At 40.3% G+C, this 21,331-nt stretch overlaps 1 protein-coding gene across 2 annotated transcripts in view; it reads right to left on the bottom strand.

Annotated features, from left to right (window-relative positions):
• LOC131051695 (magnesium-chelatase subunit ChlD, chloroplastic) overlaps positions 1-21,331 on the bottom strand; it is a 212,429-nt gene that overhangs the window by 132,536 nt on the left and 58,562 nt on the right. For both annotated transcript variants that reach the window (XM_059213926.1, XM_059213927.1), the window contains exon 6: positions 19,909-20,001. In XM_059213926.1, coding sequence (XP_059069909.1) covers positions 19,909-20,001 — 93 coding nt within the window. The remainder of the gene's footprint in view (positions 1-19,908; positions 20,002-21,331) is intronic.

The following is a 21,331-nucleotide window of genomic DNA, read 5'->3' as shown; positions in this document are numbered from 1 at the left end:
CCTAAAATAGCGCCCACTAGTGCATTAAATGCACCCCGTGATACTGGTTATGCCCAAAATATAATAAACACCTCCATGCAAGGAATAAATACCCCATCATTCTTCATGCGACGGCGACATGCACGGAGAATCTATCATAAAACCATAAATGAGGAGGCTGCATGCAAGAAGATTCCTCATCCGACGGCGACATGCATTGACTGGACCCACACTTAGTCAAAATACGCCCAGCAGTAAATACACCACCATTATTCAACTAAAAGATTCTCGTCCAAGAATGGACGACCATTATCCAACTCATTTATGGCGTATGCAATGAATTTGTTGACGACGGCTTCCAGCTCTCCGATGGAGACACTTGGCACATTTTCAATGTCGAATTCCATCAAGGCAATTTCTTCCTCGCTTTTGGAAAAGATGTTCTCCCACTCCATGATTTCCTGTCTTCTTCATTATACCGGAAAATGAAGAAACATTTGCAAAATGTTCCTTAGGGAATGAACCTACGAAGAAGAACTCATGCAACTAAGATTTCAGGGAGTTTACCGTTATTCCACCATCATTGAGTTTCCTTACGAACAATGCCTCAATTGCACTAATGATTTCCTCCTGCACCCCTTTGATGGAATCTTTCAGAGTAAAGGATTCTACGTTGAATTTATCGAAGGTGTTCTTTCCTGAACAAACGGCGTAAAAACATCGGGGAAAGTCATAAGCTTCATTCTCCTGAATTACTTTCGCATCAATCAGAATTTGCCTTGGAATCTTGGTCGGGGCCCTGAGCCGTGGAATAGTTAAGTCCTGGTATATGTACACATCCTCCCATAATCCTTCTATTGTCTCTAATTTGCTCAGGAGGGCCACAAACTTTGAATGCAGCTAAGCCAGGTCCTCAATGAATTTTCCCGCTTCGGTGTAAACATCTTCTATCCATTCCCTGGAATTTTGTGCCATCGCTCTAATAACTTCCGCATCATCAACTTCCCTAGGAAGGGAGGAAGGAGGGGAGAATGAAGGCTCTGCCTCCCTAAGAGGTTTTTTGAAACTTGTGATGTACTCGCATAGGGCTCTATTTTCTTCCCTCGGCTGCTTACATTTCGCCTTTGATTTCAGCACCTTTTCCCTAAGGGATAAGGAAGATTCTTCAAAGTCTTCCATTACTTGACCTATGGAAGCGTGGCCAAAATCAATCTGCCTGATAACATAATCTTCCTGCCTTTATCTACTGCAGGCTCAGCAATGTGTAGGGTCCGGGATCTAGACTCTTCCTTGACAACTTTGGAAAATTTCCAAGGAGCCTTCCTTTCTACTGGCTGATCCATCCTTTTCAATAATTCTTCCAACTCCCGGGCTGGATCAATTTCCCTTTCTAGTTCCTTTCTCAGCCTTCCTACCAACCAATCTGGAGCGGGGATGGAGTGACTATGAACCTCTACGTGCTCCCCTCCCTGTGACTCTTCCTCCATTTCGCCAAGGATAGCTTCCACGAAGCTATCCTGGCGAGCCTCCTCCTGGTGTGAGGGACTTTCTTGTCTTTGACTCCCTAGCCGATGGTGTCCCTGTGAAGTGTTAATGTTGAGTATATCTAGTGCCAGAATGCTCTTTGGAGGTGGCCCTACTGGATGTGGAAACATCTCTACCTCCTGCACACTCGAGGAACTCGTCGATGAATGCTCCCTATCTGTCCTTGCTTTCTTTTGTGGAGGTTCTTCCTTCTGGACTTCTTGTTGAACCTCTTGTGGGACTTCCTGCTGGATATCCTTCTTCCTTGTTGTCCTTGGTCTCTTTGGGGCATTTTTTCCTTTATCTATCCGGACTTCCCCTCCTGCTTGGACTTGTGAAGAGCCTTCGGTCGCCTCACTATGGGAATCTAGACTTCCCATTAGCTGACATGTCAGATGAACACTTCCTTCACCAACTTCCTTATCTGCCGATCAATCCAGTGCTTAGTGAATTTTAGCACTGGTCTAGCCAAGACACTCAAATCATCCATTTCGGGCTCTAACCAATCTAGCAACTGAATGGGCTGATCTTTTACTTTCTCAAATTCAAGTTGCACCAAATCTGAATCCTCCTTCACCCGATCCGGCACTTAATAAATTTCACTTAACCTGATGGTGTCTAGGGGCAATCTGGAATGCATTCTCTTCCAGACCTCATGGTCATCCTCGGCACCTGCCCAATAATCTTCCAAGTGAAACTTGTGTATGAATTTGACGCCATCAACCTTCCTGATTTGGTGGTAAGGATCATACTGGACCCTGGATGTATAAAACGGCAAGCGATAGAATGCCAATTCCCGTGCTACACTTTCAGCGGCTTCCAAGCCTAGGCATATTTCCATGAAGTCACCCAAGACAACTGGGAATTCAATTGATTGCTTCTTCTTCTTCTGCAATTGATCATAGGCAGTTAACTGTCTCATGAGCTCCAGCAATATGAGCTTGTCTAATGGATATCTTGGCAATTTGTATGACTGAAATGAGAATCCTTGCGCCCTGATGTAGGTGAATTTAGGAGATTGCAAGAATGCAGCTCCATACTTCTGGACCAGGGCACTTGCTTGCGGCGACACCCTTACGTGCAACTTCTTCTGCATAAGTCGTGTCAAGTACATAGTGAAGGTGTCATTCGCCAACCTGTAAGAATTAACATTGTGAAGATGCAGTTGGGGATAACACTCATGTACTTTCAGCTGAGCTGGTCCGCAACCCATAATTCCTCTTGCTAGCAGACCATCAAATCCTCCTCTCCGCGCAAGCATATAGAACAGGTAGGAGCTCATGAAAAAGGACTGGGACCTTTTTTCTTTTAAGTTTTTCAACTACTCGTGCAAGTAGTGACTGATCAATCTGGCCCAGTCGATTAGCCCATTTGAATTCATGATCTCGCCTATGTAGAAGAACATCCAGGTTTCAAAGTTCGCAGAATGTGAACACCCCATTACTCTGCTCAGCATCTTTATCAGTTCCACATACTCCTGCTTGAACTCAAAGATAGTGAGAACCTTTGGCATCTTGGAGGCATGCACCTTGGGTTTCAGCAACCACTACTTATTAATCAAATCAGCACACCTGGCAGGACCTACTTCATATACTGCCTTAGCTCCGCTGCTGGTCCTGTATGTCATGGAATAGTGCGAAGGAATTCCAAAAGCCTCACCAATTGACTCCGGAGTCAATGTTGCAAGCAGCTTGCCATCTAGCGTTGAGATTGTCTTCCGCTCCAAATTATAATGTTTTGCACATTCCGGGACCAAGTCTGGACACTGAATAGCAGGAGGAAAACCAGCTGCCGCAACAATTCCGCTTTTACCAATTTTGACAGCTATTGGTGATGGACTATGCCGACCCTTCAAAACGTCCTGCTAAGTTAGGAGGCATCAAATTGGCAATTGCATTCATGATGCGTCATACTTTCCCAATCACTGTGCCATGCAAAAGAAACTTCCCTTGTGAGTGAGTTTGAATTTCGAAGTTTCATTAAATGCACTAAGTCATGCGTCATACTTGGAAGATTCTCCTCGCCACCTCATTAACTTCCATTCTTTCAAATTTCGAAGGGAAATTGAAGGATTTTTTCAAGATTTGCTTGATTTCATTCTAACTTGTTGCCTTCTGCTTCTGAAGGAATTTTCACACCCTTTTCAACATCCCCTATTTTTTATGGATCCCCCTAAAATTTAGGAGCCAAGTTCATTGGATAAGGAAATTCACCACGATTTCGAATCTATAAAATTTTCCATATTCTGATAAGATTCGGTGTCTAAAAATAGAAAATTCAAAAATTTGCCCGAGGGGATTTTTACTTTTGATTCCTCCTTGACCCTTTGACTTTCATGCCTTCGACAAATTTTCAATTTTCAAGCTTGAGCGTGGATTTTCACTGGAGGGGGGATTTCATCAATTTTGTGAATCTTCCATGAATGCTTGATTTTGGTGCCCAGCTAGAGAGTAGGGCGGAATTTTGACTTGGTGGATGATATTCATTCTTTTCATACTTTCCATGGACATCCTTGTTTGGCGCCCTCACCTAGCACTTGGGCGCTATTCCTTCATGAAGGAGGAATTCATCATTTTGTCCATTATCCATGAGCATACCATTTTGGTGCCTTCCTTTGTTCCTGGGCGACATTTTGCACTTGGTGGGGAATCTTAACATCTCCATGGATTCCTTGCATCCCCCAATTTCGTGCTCTTTCCCTCTCTTGGGTGCTATTTCACCCTAAGGAAGGAGTTCAACGTTCTTTTCTCCTTCCATGACTCTTCCACTTTGGCGCCCTCAGCCTTGCCAGGGCACAAATCCACCTAAGGGAAGGAATTCACAACCTTTCCTTCCTTCCACAACCACTCCATTCTAGTGCCCTCATCCTTGCCAGGGCGCAAATCCACCTAAGGGAAGGAATTCACAAGTTTTCCTTCCTTCCACAACCACTCCATTCTAGCACCCATCCTTGGTCTAGGGCACAAATCCACCTAAGGGAAGGAATTCACAACTTTTCCTTCCTTCCACGACCACTCCATTCTAGCGCCCATCCTTGGTCTAGGGCGCAAATTTGCCTTGGAGGAGAAATTTTGATGTTTTTGTGAATTCCAAGGCAACCTAATTTTAGCGCCCAACTCTATTTCATGGCGCTATTTCACCCTTGGCATGGATTCTCGCAATTTTCCACCTCTCCATGCATGCTTCATTTTGGCACCTGCCCTTGGCTGGGGGCGGATTTGACTTGAAGAGGGAATTTCACCCTTTCTTTGCTTCCTCCGAACTTAGGTGGATTTCTGAGCTTCTTTCGGATCAAGAATGGGCTTTCAACAGTTAACCATTTTCGATTGATCCTGTCTGCTTTTGACTTTCCGGAATTGGAAATATTCGTGAATGCCTGATCTTCATAGTTTCCCTGAATGGTCCTGTCAAAACCAACTTTCCAAAAATAGAAAGCTTTTCAAAACGTCAGCGTTAGACCCCTAGACAGGACCAAGGAATGACTTACTATAAATAGAAACTTACTAAAAATAGAAATTACTAAAAATAGTAAGTTTGCTTCTTGGCAAAATGATGACATTCCGGGTCTCAGTAAAATCCCTAAAAAATAGGAACTTTCTATAAATAGAAAGTTGCTCCATTTTGGCTCAAATTTTACTAGGGGGTTCCTTGAAGGGTCCTGATTCCAGTCGTATGCTTAGTTTTTCCAAAACCCTAACAAAAACCCCTAAAATCTAGGACAAAAGGAAGAAACCCTAAAAAGGACAAAACAGACCCTAGACTTCACCAAACTTGCTCAAACACTTGCAAAGCGGAGAGACTGATGAGACTGCCACCAAAACTCACAAAAGACCAAGACCAAACGAACAAAAAGGGCCTAAAAGTTAGGGGGTCCCTATCTGGGATGGGGTGATGTGTGATTAGGTCACAACAGGTAGGAAGTAGGTGTGGTAAAATGGAAGTTGGGAGGTGTAAGTTAGGATGGGATGGAAGTTAGTGAAGGTAGGCTAGGATGTAGGATGGAAGTAGGTTTGGGCTAAATAGAGGGTGGTTTAGGATGGGATGTAGGTTAGGAAAAAGGTAATTAGGAATAAAGGTGGCAAATGGGAATAGTTAGGTGGGTAGGTAGGTAAAGGAAAAGAGTAGGCTAAGTGGAGTATAGGTAGGAGGGTGGAAGATGTAGGTATGGGTGAAAGTGAAGGTATGTGTAGGTGAAGGTATAGGTAGGTGTAAATGTAGGTGAAGGGTAGTGGATGAGTATACTAGGATGGGAAGAGGATTAAGTAGGTGAAGATAGGTGAATTTCTAGGTAGGTGTAAATGAAAGTGACGGGCAGTGGATGAGTATGCTAGGATGGAAAGAGGGTTAAGTTGGTGAAGGTATAGGTGAAGGTAGGGAAGGTAGGGAAATAGAGGAAGTGGAAGGAGATGGAAGTTAAAGGAGGTGGAAGTGGAAAAATGGGGGGAGGGGTAAAGGTAAAGGTAGGAAAGGGGAATGGGAAGGGATCGGGTTTGGGCACCCACTGGCGGTGCTGGGAGAAATGGAAGTGAGAAAACCTTGGCTGGGCAAAGGAAGTGCTATCAATGCCTCGGTTGCTCTTGCAAGAGGGCAAAGGAAATTTTCCTATACTTTGCCAAATTTAGCATTTCATCCCTAGTTCTACAAGCAAAAGACTAACATCATTTCATCCTAAAGAGATAGACTTGATCAGCTCCTGAGCAACTACAGATAACAGGCTAACAGCAAAGACTCGACAACTAACCTAGAAAGCGAAAAAGTGGGGGTCCCCATTTGCAATGGGGCAATGTATGAAAACGTCACAACACCTTGTTCCTGGCCAGCTATGTCTTCACTGACTATATTAGTGATCACCATTTTTTAATGTGGCATAGTTTGTAGAAGGTCTACTACGTTTACAAGTAATGTTGTTTGCAACACTTGTCATACTATATTCTTTTCAAACTCCAACCGCAATAGAGTAGTGGTGTCTTCATTGGAGGCTCTTCTCTCATTCTCCATTGATTTATCTTTTTTTCAAATCAAGTAAAATCATTCCAGCAGCATTCGAACATTTTGGTTAATGTAAGTTCCCCTTGTGATTCCAAAAAATCACATCACAATCACTAAGTCTATCCATGTAAAAGGTCAAGACTTGACCATCGGAACCTTGGAGTCGTCTTGTTTGATCACATTGGTTAGCATCTAAGAGGTCTTTGTTCAATCGAGGATAGAATACTTAATATTTTATTCTATGTTGCATGATGTCATAAAAAACACATCAACAATAAGCATCAGTGTACAAGGATGAAGGTACTACCTTCATTTTCTTTCTCAGGGAGGGAACTAGTCCCTCGATGAACCACCTTTTCTTCAACCCGTCGGCTCGCTAGTTCTCCGTCTTACCCAGCAACTCCTTGAGTATAAGATTGTAAGCTCGCACATTCTCATGCTTCCCCTATTTGGTGTCATAAATTTCAACAACAATCTCACTATCATCCCTTACGCATTTAAACTCTTCATGGATCACCTACTCTAGTCCATCCCACGATTCCATGCGTGTATCTTCTAATTCTGAGAACCAGTCAATGGCTACTCCCTTTAACATTGCGGGCAATGATCTTAACCAATAGTCTTATCAATCTAATTGCTTGCCAACTAGATAATTTCATAATTTCACATCTTACAATGCCTTACAGGATCCTCTGATCCATTCCTCGTGAACTTGGGGAATTTCTGCCTATCAACACTTGGACTCACTGGGGGGTCACCATCACTCTCAATCGTTATGTACCGTGTGCCTAGGACCTGATTGGATTGTTTTTCTCTTGACATTTCGGTGCTACACTTAAACTCTTAGCCATGTGCAATCCCTCTACACATCCACTATCAACATCCTTTTACCTTCCTCATTTCTCGACTCCCTCCTCCACAAGGTCTTTGGCTTAGGCCCCCCTATTCTTGGTTCCTCTGCTATAAATAGGTTCTCAATGCAATGCAAGTTATTCCAAAAGAATTTGGCAACCTCGTTCTCAAGGTTCCTTCTTTCATCCTCTTCGTCACGTATCAACTGTACAAATGGGTTACTTTTTGCAAACTCGGTCCTAGAGTCCTCTTCATCTAATATTGACTGTACGAACTAGTTGTTTGCTTGGTTTGTAAGATCATTTACTTCGTCAAGGAGTGGTAGGTTTCTGGCAATTTCCCCCCACTCACTCCACATATGATGTGTTGTGCCTTCCTCACCAAACGGTTTTTGTCTCTCTCGACTATTGCTTCGACTAACACTTCTAATTTTGCTTCTTGCTAGACTCTACAATTCCTGAATGATTCTCCGTAACCGACATCATTGTTCACTTTCCTGTTTAAGTTGAAGAGATCTTCTCACAAGTCCCTCGCCCTCCTCTCTACTATTTATAGTACATGTTCTATCCTTGTTTCGTTGTAGGGTCATTAATTGCCTAAGGTATGGCATCTACTTGTATCACGATCTTCTTCCTCCCTCTAGTTCCTTTCCTTGTAGCATTGTACTATTTGCTACTAACATTCCTCTTAGTCCCTTTCCTCCCAAAGATCTCGAAGAGCAATGAAGTTGCATGCCAATAACCTTGGCAATCTTCAGAGGAGATGGATGACTACATCGTTCACTATCAAGCTATCTCGGATGGCACTCTCAAGGACCTCTTGCTGGAGAACCTCCCTTCAAACGTACTAGTTGATGGATGCTTCCAACAAGTATACCAAGGCTTGTGTCAATTTTTCCTCAACTATGTTTTTGTCTTCCTCTGATATTTTTGGTTCTTCAATCGCTTGGCCCATTACATTGCCATATTGTTTGTCACCATACTATCTCTCTATGGCTTAGATCTCCAAGCTTCATATTGGCAACGGTGCCAAAATGTTTACTCTCATAGGGTAATTAATATTTAATATATAGAGTAAAGAAAACTATCATCTGCAAAACATAGAATAACAAAGTATGACAATGCCAAGACAATAGAGTTTCAGAAAAATGTATCATTCATTGCCATATGCAATGTGTACAGTAATCCACTAGTCCCCAACACAACAAAATGAGTACAATAAATACTATCCCGCGGTTGGTTAAGGCTACTGACCACCAAGAACTACCAAAACAAAGTACCTATTGTGCACAAATGACAACACTCCATAACAATGCCAACTAATAGTTACATAATTAACAATTAGGCTAACACTATTTAATTCCAAACACTTGTAATAAATTGCCAATTGGAGCTTTTACTATGCACCCATCAATAAATCTACTTTAAAGGCATAATAAACTAATCATATAGAAACTCCTTCGATCAAATACACAAATATGCATCAATCAAATGAGTACAAAGACGGATTTGAGCTTAAGAAAACTACAATTTCAAGGGTTCTAGGTATACAAAACTCATCGATTATGAAAGCCATGGAATCCAAAATACAAATATGCCTGAAGGGAGCCTACATCACTCAACCCAACATCTGATGGCTTCATGGTGGGTCTTACATGCATGTGTAAGATAGATCCTCAACGTTGATGCATCCATGATATCAGCTTATCTGTAGTGACACTAAAATCCAAGGGACTTACCCATGCTCTCTCCTCCACCATAGCTACTACATCTACCTCAATACGAACCCACTCAATCTAGCAAGGTCTTCCTCAGTGAAACAAGATCCTTTGCCTTGGTGATCCATCCTAATTGTAGATAAACCTCCTCTAATGTGATATGAGTCTTCAAATAACTTAAAGCCCAAGATTTGCTTGTGACAAATGCTAAGGTTCTAATGAACATAGACAAGATCATTCAACCTTTGCATCAATAATATGTTGCGCCTCTTGGAGTGTATGTGCTCAAACATACTCCAATTACATTCACATTCTGAGGCACTACATACTCCAATTACATTCACATTCTGAGGCATTACAAACATCCCAATGTTTTTTAAGTTTTTCCCAAACTAGTGAAGGCATAAATATCCCCAAGGACCTTATGGTTATAGGTCTACATGGCATGGGTTGTATTAATTTTGTGACTAATAGACTATGAATAATCTTGATAATTTATTTTATGTTTATTCAGATTAAGGTATATTTGTGATAATGATGTTAAAACTCTAATAAATTGAGACCACAACTTAGACTAATGACAAACGACTAGATTGTTATGTTTAATATTAAAGACTAATGTTGTGTTTATTCGACCTTTAGCTCCCCTAGATTATTTTGTATAATTTGTATATAGATAAGATCTTAGATTATTCATGAAACAAGGTGCCCTGATGAATTCTTTCAGAGTGTGTAGGTGACAATAATGTGGACCATGCCAACCATGTCAGAGAGTATAGTTTCATGAGATTCCAATTGTATAGTTTTCATTAAATTGATGCTGATTAAGAAAGTATTATTGTTGAGAACACTTTTCAATCATATGTAGTATGTACAATTCCCAAACAGCGAAAACAACACCCATGATCCAACAAAGTTGATTTATATTTTTAGAGACCCTCAAGTACAAATTAAACAAGTAAATAGAAGATATGAACTATTATTAGCTAATAAAAATGTGTAACCCACATGTGCAGCCACATAATTAATTATAGATGATGTTGCAACAACATAAACCTTCAAAAATTGACAAGGTACAGCAGAAACAAAAGGTATTACATCAGCAAGAGCTGTTTCAGCCAATAACAATGTCTAGGTACTGAAACAATTGATAATCAGCTCGAGTATCAAAACAAAATGATGTAATTCCACTTACAAATGGGGAGACCCAACTCTATATGGCTGTATGGCAACCCAATCAATGAAGTTCAGTAAAGATGTTGTGTATGGCAGCCTGAATGATGTCAATCAGATTGCAATAATTGCACAACTAAGTAAATAATTGTTGTATGGCTGGTGCTAGGACTAAACAATGGCTCCCAAATGGTGTGGCAGCTGTTGGAACAATATTAGATATTTGGAAACTACTCTGCCGACGCTAAAAAGTCTGAAACTTTCCATAATATAGTAAACCCTAGGATGATTTGACTTACAACAATAAACATCCATTCTAAACCCTAGGCACCATTCACAATATGCTAGCACAGCTAATGTCGACAATGGCTGAAAACCTCAAAGAGCAGATGGTCCAAGGGCTGGAATATCCACAAACAACAAATATAAATTGTTCTAACCCTTTAGAAGCTGAAATCTTTAATAATCCTTCAATAAATCAGTATAGCAATATTGTTGGGACACTATAACAGCAACATATAAACTTGAAACATAGCCGAAAATGTTAATTTGATGTGGTACAATTTTCTTGCAAATATGAATCAAACAACTGCAATCAATAAGCCCAAATGTGAGCCTTGAATTGAATTGCCTCAAAGGATATGAGTATTTTTGTCCACAAATCCTGTTATGGAAAACCAAGAGGGCTTTTGTTTTCCAAATCTCCAACGCCAAGGGCTTTCATCCTCGAATGCTTTATCCTCCAAAATGCAAAGAATAACGAAATAACAAAATCAGATATGATAGAATAGAATGATTTGGAACCTTGAATTCTCTTTAATAGGTGACTACTTTGGGCCCTCTATTTTATTTTATTTTTATATATTTTGTTTTTCTCTTCAAGTATTTAATAATACTTTTAGATTACATGCAAAGGCCTCTTTTAGAATTACATTTTGAATAAATTGTTAAAAACACTTTTTAGTATTACATAGGACCTAAAATAATATTTAAGTTGTCCTTTTGAAAATAAAGTGATGGAGCCCACCTAAAAATATCATTATTCTTATTTCCCTTGCTCTATCCTTTAGCTCATAGTTTGAAAACTTGGACTCAGACTCAACTCAACAGCCTAAAATTTTGACTCAAACTTAGCACTCGATACAGACTTGGCAAAAGAAAACTCATAATTACACAAACAAAAGAAATCAATGCATTTAGAGACCATAAAAGTCTAGTTTGACTATCAAGTTGTCATAATTCAAACATTAAACATGTCATATGATCCTCGAACTCTTAAAATTTGAAATCTTATGTTCACATGCCAAAAGAATCTGAACTTTGGACTTGAGGGTCCTGTTGTGCGTTGCACACGCTCCCTATCACCAACAGGGTCCCCCTCTTTTTTGGTCTTTTCGCCTTCGCGTTGTTGAGTTCTACGCAGGATGTCTCGCGTCCTTTTTTTGAGCATGCCCGTAATCAGTCCAGGAGATGATGATGTCATGAGCGGAAGCCTGGGAATCCGCAAGGTAAGTTTAATGTTCGGGCGTTAAAATTCCAAGAGATTGCTTAAACTTGTAAAAATTGCCCGAGTTAGATGAGAAATGGCAGAAGCTTGCAAAATCCCAAAAAAATGACAAGGCATCTAAAGGTCGCAAAAAGACCCAAAGTGTCGATTTTCGCCAAAAGGATATAGAAGGGAGAAAATTGTTAAAGTGTCAAAACTTTGCAAAGTCCCTAGAAATCCTGAAATTCGCCAGTATTGGATAAAATGCAAGAATTTATAAGTTTGCAAAGTGCCTAGAAACCCCGAAATTCGCATAAATGGGTAAATTGCAAGAAAATGAAAAGTTTTCAAACCTCCCAAAATCGCTGAAATTCGCCATAAGGAGGAAAAATGTCAAAGTTTTTTTAACTTCTCAAAAGTGCCCAAAACTCCGAAATTTGCATTAGAGGGGTGAAGTGCGAAATGTTGAAATTTACGAATTGGCTAGAATCGCCGAAGTTTTTAAAAGGCTAATAAAGCGCTAAAATGTCTAAGTTCGCAAAAACCACAAAAACTCTGAAGTTCACTGTATAAGGTGAAAATGTCAAAAGGTTTTAAAGAGTTTTCAAAATGCTCTATTTTCGCCGAAGTTTGAAAGACCCCCCTCATTCGCCGAAATCGCGCCACAGGGGAGGATCGCAATGTTTTAAAAGATTTCAAAATGGGCAAAATCTCTGAAGTTTCAACTCAAAAGCAAATCGCTATTTTAAAAATTTTAAAGTTTTCAAAAACCACCTAAAGCCCCGATTTTCGCTAACGGAGGGTAAAATGTCAAAAGAGTTTAAGTTTGCAAAGTGGCTGAGATCGCCGAAATTTGGCATCTAGAGGATAAATCACGATCTAGAAGTAAAATCGCCTCCTATTTCCGCGGAAGTTCACGTGAGGGCAGGTCACGGAGTTTGTAAGTTTGCATTAAACCTTTGCAATCGCCTCCTATTTCCGCCGAAGTTCGCATGAGAGCGGGATCGCGGAGTTTGTAAGTTTGTTTATAAGCCTTGCAGTCACTATATGAACGCCAAAGTTCACTGAAGGCAAAATCGCGAAGTCCATAAACCTGGTGAAGTGTAAAACGCTACAAACCCATTTTTTTTTAACGCCATAGTAATTGCGCAGAAGTTTGAAGGTTTGGAAGGAGAGCAAAACGCCCAAGATGCCATAGAGGAGAGAAAACGCATAGGTTAAAGTTTGAAAAACATTCCAAACCCCCGAATTGCAAAGTAAGAGCTTGCAGCAAAAGTAAAATCATCGAAAATTCCAACCAAGGTAAGTTGCTAAATCTAAGTCTTCAAAACTGCATTCTTCTCCAAACTTAGGCGCGAAATAAGAGATAGGGAGTTAACTGTTAAAATTTGAAATTGCAGAAACCCTCCGATTCCAAATTTGCAAGTTGTGCATTTGTCTTTTCAAAAGCATAGGGCATAAGAGGGCCATTTTCAAATTTCGAAGGAAATCATTCCTGCAGGCCAGATTTGTGCGGATTGGCACCATTTATTTTGCCAGGTAAGCTTGTTGCGACTCCCTTGGAATCATTCAAAATGTATGCAAAATTGGATAGATGTGTTTATGCAAAATTGATTAAATGCTTAAGTCATTAAACCGCACATTTTACCGTTTGAAAGGCATCAGGCAAAGCAATTAAAATTAGAGTTTGCTCCTAGAAGTTAACTAGAAATGCATTTTCGAACTTAGGGAATATTTAAACTCATCCATTTTTGAAAATTGATCTTAAAATGTCTAAGTGCAAATTTAGCAGTGAAATCGCCTAAATCCTTAAACCGCAGCCGAATAAGTAAATTTTAATCAAAAAGCTTAGTAATGTTCATGTCTAAATTAATCGAGCTCTTTTGCTGATGTATCATGCTTTTTTCAAAATTCGATTTTCAATTAATCCTTGTGTGCTAGCGTATCCCTTTTATCTAACCCGTTTTGTTTCCTTCATCTCGTCTCGTAATCCGCATCCGGTTGTGCAGGATAGATGCCTAAATTTGCAGTAGAGTCCTCAAGGACACTTGGTGAAGCCGAAACGTCTCGAGCATCCAATTCAAAATATCCCTCGCAGAGTCGAAAAGATGAAATATCAGTATCAGAGAGGAGGACTAAAGGAATCAAACGTTCAGAGCATATGGGAAAATGTAGGTGATACTAACCTAGGCCACATTGATATTCAGGATTTCAGAGACAGAGTTTTCTCCCCTAACGCCTATGGCAGGCCTAGGCGGATGATGGAAAGTGGTATCGCCCAGGCAGCAAGATTTCCCCCATCAATGCAGAATTATGAGCTAGTAGTAGAGGTTGCCCGGCATTACCAACCAAACACCATATTGGTGCTCCTTGAGAATATGGTCCTAGCTGACTTCACTCCTGAGGCCATTGGCGACGCATTTGACATCCCCTTCCCGAACAACCCCATAGCAACAACTATAGATGAAGCGCAAGTGGCATATAATATGAATCCTGCCAAATGCAAGACATTAATAAATGAGGAGTGGTATAAGGAGAGAAGACCACCCAGCATCAGAATTGGGAAAAAGATCCCCAAAAGCGACTTTCACAATGAGCATGGAGATATGGTCACATTGCTCAGCAGAGTTATGGGACTCCCCCAATCTAACTACTTTGAAGAGTAGATGTTCTACTTTACAGAGCAAGTCTTTGCTCGGAAATCCAAGTTCGATTGGGCCCAGATCATAAGTGACAACATCCATACCCAGTTGGTCGAACTTGAAGAGAAAAAATACTTTACCATGACATCCTATCTAGTCTATATGTTCGCTCGAAACCAGCCACTGCCAGGTTTGATCATGAAGGGTGAAATTGAAAATGGGCCCAATCAGGTGAAGGTGTACGATTGTTATCCACAATTACATTATCAGGACATAGCTCAAAGGGAAAAGAACAGCCCTACTTATGCTATTGGCCAGTATGAGTGTGTCAATGACGCCTTCACAATGCGCCTGGTCAGGTTGATGCAAGGAGGACTACACATAAGGTTCTCAGAGCAAGCTACCATTCTGGTACAGAGGTATGGCACCTGGTTCATTCAGTTCCCAAGATTCTCCTGCATCCGAATAGCTGGCTTTGAAGGCGCTCCTTTCCGACTTCCACGATATCCAACTGACAAAATAGTTCTTCTGGAAGTTGCGAGGCAGGCCCGTCCAGCGAACAGTTTACTCAAAGACAAGAAGCAGTCCGGATTCGCTTTCCCTATGATTATAGGTAACCTTGATGTCCATTTAAAGAATCCAGCTCATGCCGAAGAATCCCTTGCTGAGTTAGCCTCCTATGGGCTACAAGAACATTTCCCAAGGAAATGTTTTGATCATGACAATCTGGCGAAGAGAGCCTACGACAGGCGCTACAGAGCAAAGGAGTCAATTGAAGATTATTGGAAAAATTGCTCTGATGACTATGAGGTCCGACAGCGCGAATATTCAAGGCTAAGTGTGCAGCAAAGGCAACTTTATGAATACCGTCGGGTCCCGGATCATTTAACGGATTCTGGAAATTGCTTACCAATCCAAGAATTTGAGGCAGTAAGACATCTCTTGCCAGGCATCGATTGGTCACAGGATCCAATCACTGATTTTGAGGCAGTTATGGCAGCCCCAGGGAGGTACAGTGATCAATGGTTGCACCAGCAGATTGAGCGGTTGATTCATGAGGGAGTCCAGTTCACCTACCATATGATGGGTAGCCTTGATTCTTAGTCCTCTGAAGATGAGGGAACCTCGAGTGCACCGAAAGAAGAGGTTGAAAAGCTCGAAAAAAGGAAGAAGGCCAAAGCCAGCAAAGGGACTCAGACATCTAAAAGAACAAGAAGGGAGAAGATCCCTATTAGAAGACCGGAGGTCACTTCATCATCAAAAGACCCCAGTTCATCTGATGATGTAATTGAACTCGATTATATACCTGCTCCGCCTTCCCAGAGCGATGTTGATGCATTCGGAGCTGATGATCCTCCTAAACAAGACAGGCTAAATACAGAGGTGAGGGTCATTGAGTCTACCGAACTTGAGAATCAAGTTGAGGAAGGAAAATTCCATCCACTCAAGGGCTTGAGGTGCATGAACCCACCCAGGGGAGCCGCCATGAATTGCAACTGCATAGTACTGCCAAGGATGACACCATTGTTGAAGGAGAGCAAAGGACAGATGAGACCCGCGAGCCTGATAGAACTGAAGAACAACCATCACATGAAGATACCAGACAGTTGTTCAGCGAAGTAGGAGAGAATTCAGCTGCAAGCAAAGGACTTGACACTTCCTCCACTCCTCCTGTAACAGATCAGCTACAAATATGCAATGAGCCAGCTGAAAACATTAAAGACCAGAGTGGGAATTTAACCATAGCATCCGGGCAGACCATACCTCAAGATTGGTTAGTTGCTCGAGCTCAGCGAAAGGCAGCCACCAAGCCACCTATCGACTTGGAGGACATTTTCTCGCGCATAGGCGAAGCCAAGTACAAGGGGAAGAAAAAGCCTAAAGCATATTCCCGGATAACCAAGGATGAACAAAGGAACCATACCCTCCATATCGCCACCTCACCTGTCGATAAGCCAGCAGATCAAGTTACACTAGCTGATTATAGCATCACAACCGTCCCAATCGGACGAGCCACCAAGGAATAGGAAAGGGAGGAGTTCAAGGACTCCGTGCAAAACATGCTCAGACAACTCAAAGAGATAACTACTGAGAAAGACATATATCGAGTTCGTGCTGAGCAGGCCAAGGGGTACATTGATCAACTACTGAGACCATTGCATAATGCCCCCGAATCCCATATTCCCCCTACAGCATTGGTGCAAAGAACCACCACAGAATTTGAAGGAGTACGAGATACCGCCAAGGCTGTCAAGGAATGGATGCGAAGCATTAAAGAAAGGGGAGAGCTAATCATTGAAGAGGTAAAGGAAATGGCCCGCCATCAAGAGACCATTTTGGTCAAGCTGCTCGAGGTGAAGCGGGAATGCCTCAAAGTTCATGAGGTAGCTACTACAACTCTTCCTCTTGTGAGGGCTCTTTTCTGGACCCAAGCACAGATTCCCACATTGTCCGCCATCCTGGACCCCCACGACATCAACATTTTAAAGAATGGTACTAGACCATCACCATGAAGAGCGAGACAAGAGAAACCATTGACAAAGAGCAGGCAGAATGCGACCAAATTTTAAAGAACATGGAGGAACTCGACAAGACAATCCTCCGTCAATGGTTTTGGGTTGGAAGAATGATCTGTCCGATGATGTAGTACAACCGGACTGGGAGGAAAGATTGAGAACGGATAAGATCGCCTACTCCACTGAGGACCTAGATTTTGCCAGTAAATTACATTCAGACATTTTGTGTTTTGAGGCTAATCGGTCCAGCTGGCAAGATGGTTTAAAACACGTAGATCGTCATCTGGAGGGCATGCAGTATAAAATACGTCACCCCCCTATGCCTCAATTCACGGTGTTGTTCCAGCTGTGCATCAGGTTTCAAGAGTATGTTCATGAAGAACGTGCAGCAGGTCGGGATCTTTGGAAAGAGTATTTGCATGGTGAGGATCAATTTTAGTAAAGGGATATGCAGCTGGAAAAGAAAAAGTGCTTTCATAAATGCATTTTTCTTTTAAATTTGAAAAAGCACTTTTTGGCCAAAAGTTCATATTTGACTGCCAAGTCAGGAGTAAACTTTAAACTCTGTGCATATGCACTTTTCGAGTTGTTATGGATAGTTTTTAATTACCTTTTTTAGGTAGTTATTGCTCCCCTTTGGGTGGTTGCTGATATTTACCTTCTATTTATGGGTATGGTCACTATTTTGAACAGATGAATCTGGGCCACTTGTTTAGATTAAATCTAGGCCATTCATCTATTTCTAGAAATCTATTTAAAGGGACTGGTTTTCCCTTATTTTTGTAAGAAGTTCAAGATTGTTGCTGAAGCTTTGGCGAAATTTACACAGGATTAATGGAAAATTAAGGTTGTTTCATTTCTTTGTGAGTGCATGGTCCCCTTCTTCATCATTTAAATTATTCTGTTATGTCTTTTATTTTTCAATAGCATTTTTAGGGTAAACATCTAATAGAATCCTCGTTGTTCATACCATTAAGGACTGACTGATTGTCATTCCTTTTGCATGGTTAATTTGAACCCTCTCATATGCTCAGTTCAGTTATTAAACAGTTAGTGAATGAATGTTAAAATTCTGAATTTATGTTTAATAGCATGAAAATCTAGTTTTCCTTGAAGATCGCACTAGATTCTTACAAACATTGTGCTTAAATAGCTGATAATGTTAAATCTGGTTATTTGGAGGTGTCTGTCTGTTTTTCCTGAAAATGTTATCTTAGTTAATTAGTTAGATTTTCTATATCTCTTTTCCCTATCCCTCTTTTTCCCTTTTTTTTTACCAAGAAGACCCCACAGTCCAGCTGAATTAGTATCAATCCAACTGAAATCAATCAATATAAGACTGCTAGAATTTTAGGGAACTCACCCGGAAGTTGTTCATCTCATCGTAAGTCCCCCTTGTGTTTCCAGCAAAACACATCAAACCACTAAGTTATCTTGCCATCAAGACCTGACAAAAGAAACATTGAGGTAATCCCCTTTGATCAAATAAAAAAAAACAGCATTAGGGATTTCCTTATTTCAAGAGAGGATAGGATGCTTAGTATTCTATTCTGCGTTGGCCAGATGGAACCGTAGTGATGCGATTTCAGACACGTCAACAGGTCCCAGCCTAATACTTGGGAGTCTTGGAGCAGGACCTGACCAAGTACTCTCCAAGACTCAGCAAAACTCGACGCAAAAGTCTGGTCAACTCGGCTCAACCAGCTCAGAGAATCAGGAGTTTGGTAAGTCTTGCAAAGTACTTGCAAAGTCTTCAAACTATGCTTTAGCCTATGGGGAATGAAGATAGGCTATAGGTCTTCTTTATATATCTAATCTTGAAAAGTGGACATGACACTATGGACCACATGACACAAAAAAATTCTGTACATGACCATAAAATAAAAATTTTGGTGTGAAATGCCAACTTGGCTTCTCCACAAACCCACATGCACTTAGCCAGAGGATTTCAAGTATGTCTCGTTTGTGTCATGGATGGATCAATCAATGAATAAGAGTTTAGAGTTCCCTATAGTTAGCTTTTGTGCAGGATGGTGCATTAGAAAGTCACAAGTGCCTAGTGTGAATGACATATTGTTGTGCATGGATTGCATTCTCAACCACAAAGGTTGTCTTCAATATATCCTCTTCTAATCTAGTTGTAGCTAGTAAAAGCATCAAGGAAGGCACAATCTCATGCCATTCCACCTCCTACAAAATGGATTTCATAAAAGGAATTAGGATGAAATCCTTCATGGTAACAACATTTAAACTCCCAAATTTTAACACACATGCAATTTGAGTAGACTCCTTCAGACAAATCACATTAACTCTTCACTGATACTGACTTTAAAATTAACGCCACTCCCAAAATCTTCTCTACCTTTGATATACTCAATTAATATTTAGGATTCATTATGTATGGTATTTAAATTACAACTCGTGTGCCTACTACAAAAAAACTCTTGTAAACAAAGGTTTAATAACACCACTTTAGGTCTGTACAGGTCTACGCAAATACAACTTTACAATCTAGAAAAATCTTAAAAATTGCAGCTCTCAAAATAGGATCTCAATTGTCATCTATGTTGATCACTTGTAAATTTCCTTGCCACCCCACATTGACTTTGACAATCGAAAGTCTCTTACACTTGATATATTCTGTATTAGCACCAACAAACTTGTGTGTTGTTTCTTCTTTGATGTTAGCTTCACCATAGTTGCATGATTAGAACCCTTCCTACACATTGCATTGTAGTCTAGATTTGATTTATTATTTAATGAATTCAACAAAGCTTTACATAATTGTCACACATACATCAATAAGTTTCATATCTAATCTATCATAAAAGTGGATTCCACTCTTTCATTTATTCTGAAGTACATTGGACCGACAACAAACAATAAAACATCAACAATGCTATCTGAGCAAAGGAAACTTATTACAAAAACAAAATCAGCATCAATGATGATTGGCTATACGCATACACCCAAGAAAGATATAAACTTAAAGAGATAGCTGGCCACAAAAAGCACTTCCTATCTACTAACCTGACAACCACCACGTAGAGCTTCCGTAACAAGGTACTTTATTTGATCCCTACTAACATTTACATCCTTCAGGTACTCTCTAGCTAGTATGATCTGCATAAGGTCAAAAAATTGATAAAATAATCTTATCTAGCAATTCATGGTTAAGTTAGAGTGCTAAAAATTCAATGATGAAACCTTTTACTTACAGGAATCTATTTTTCCACATGAATTTATCAGTCCACTCATCATATAGAATTATATCAGAAAAAAACTCCAAATAAATATGTCCAACATCCTTAAACTAACCCATATTCTTGCTCAATTGATACATTTTTCTTATTTTCTGGGTGTGATGTCAGCAGGTGCATTTTGTTAACTCTGGAATATGAAACTTGAGAAAAGGTCCAGTGACACTATAGAGCAACAGTTCCTCCCCTGTCGTGAGGGAACCTTCTCTTTATTTATTATTATGAGAGATGAACAGAATTACAAACCCAGATTGATTAGGACATCCACACCATACATTAATGATATTTCAGGCATACAGATTGATTAAGATGTACTCCAAGAAACAAAATAAGAATTCTATGTATTAGTAGAGTAGATTATAGTGAGCATAAAACTGAATGTGAAAGGATAATTTTTTAGCATAATTCAGAATAAAACAATTGTCTCAATTAAGTATTTTATGGTTACCCTTGTATGTTTTATTACCACTTCTGTGGTCTTATTCCACTCCCCTATCTGCAATTCTAACTCAAGGCAACCTATTCTGATCCATTCTCAAGGATCCCCTTCTAGGAGAAGCTGTGGCTTCCTTTTAAGTCAAAATCAAAAACATCAAAATCTTAATTTTAGAACTGCTGTCTCAAATTACAATACTCGTATCTGTGTGGAGGAAGAACAAAATTTCTTGCAATATCATGCCCACCTAACCATGTCAAGATCAATTTTACCCACAAAAAGGAAGATGGCTGCTATCTTCAAATGAAAATGCTACCCAAAATGTCCTCTATTGAAGAAATGGAAAAAGGTTGTAACGCCTAGGAAAAGACGTTAATATGCAGATTCATGAGGATATCCAGGTTTTAGAACCCCTGGATTTGGTAGAGATACTTATGATGTGTAGTGGGTACTATATGGCTATCTTCTCTTCCAGAAAATTATAAAGATCAAGGTCCACAAGGAGGTGCTTGGTTCAGGAAGAAATTATTCCTTTCTATAAAAAATTGGTCTCCTTTCAAATCAACAAAAAATCTTCCAAGCTCAGTCCCAGTATGGGTTTGGATGTCACTTCTTCCATATGAATACTTGTAAAAACATTCTTCACCAAAAATAGAAACACAATAGAAGAATATTTCAGGACCTCTGAATTTATTTTAAAATATGGCATTCCTGAACTAAGGTAGAATATGTCTCAATATAAATGTGGAAAAGTAGT

The sequence above is a fragment of the Cryptomeria japonica genome, chromosome 11 (genome assembly GCF_030272615.1).
Source record: "Cryptomeria japonica chromosome 11, Sugi_1.0, whole genome shotgun sequence".
In the NCBI taxonomy this organism is placed as follows: Eukaryota; Viridiplantae; Streptophyta; class Pinopsida; order Cupressales; family Cupressaceae; genus Cryptomeria; species Cryptomeria japonica.
This window is presented reverse-complemented; position numbering and strand designations above follow the sequence as displayed.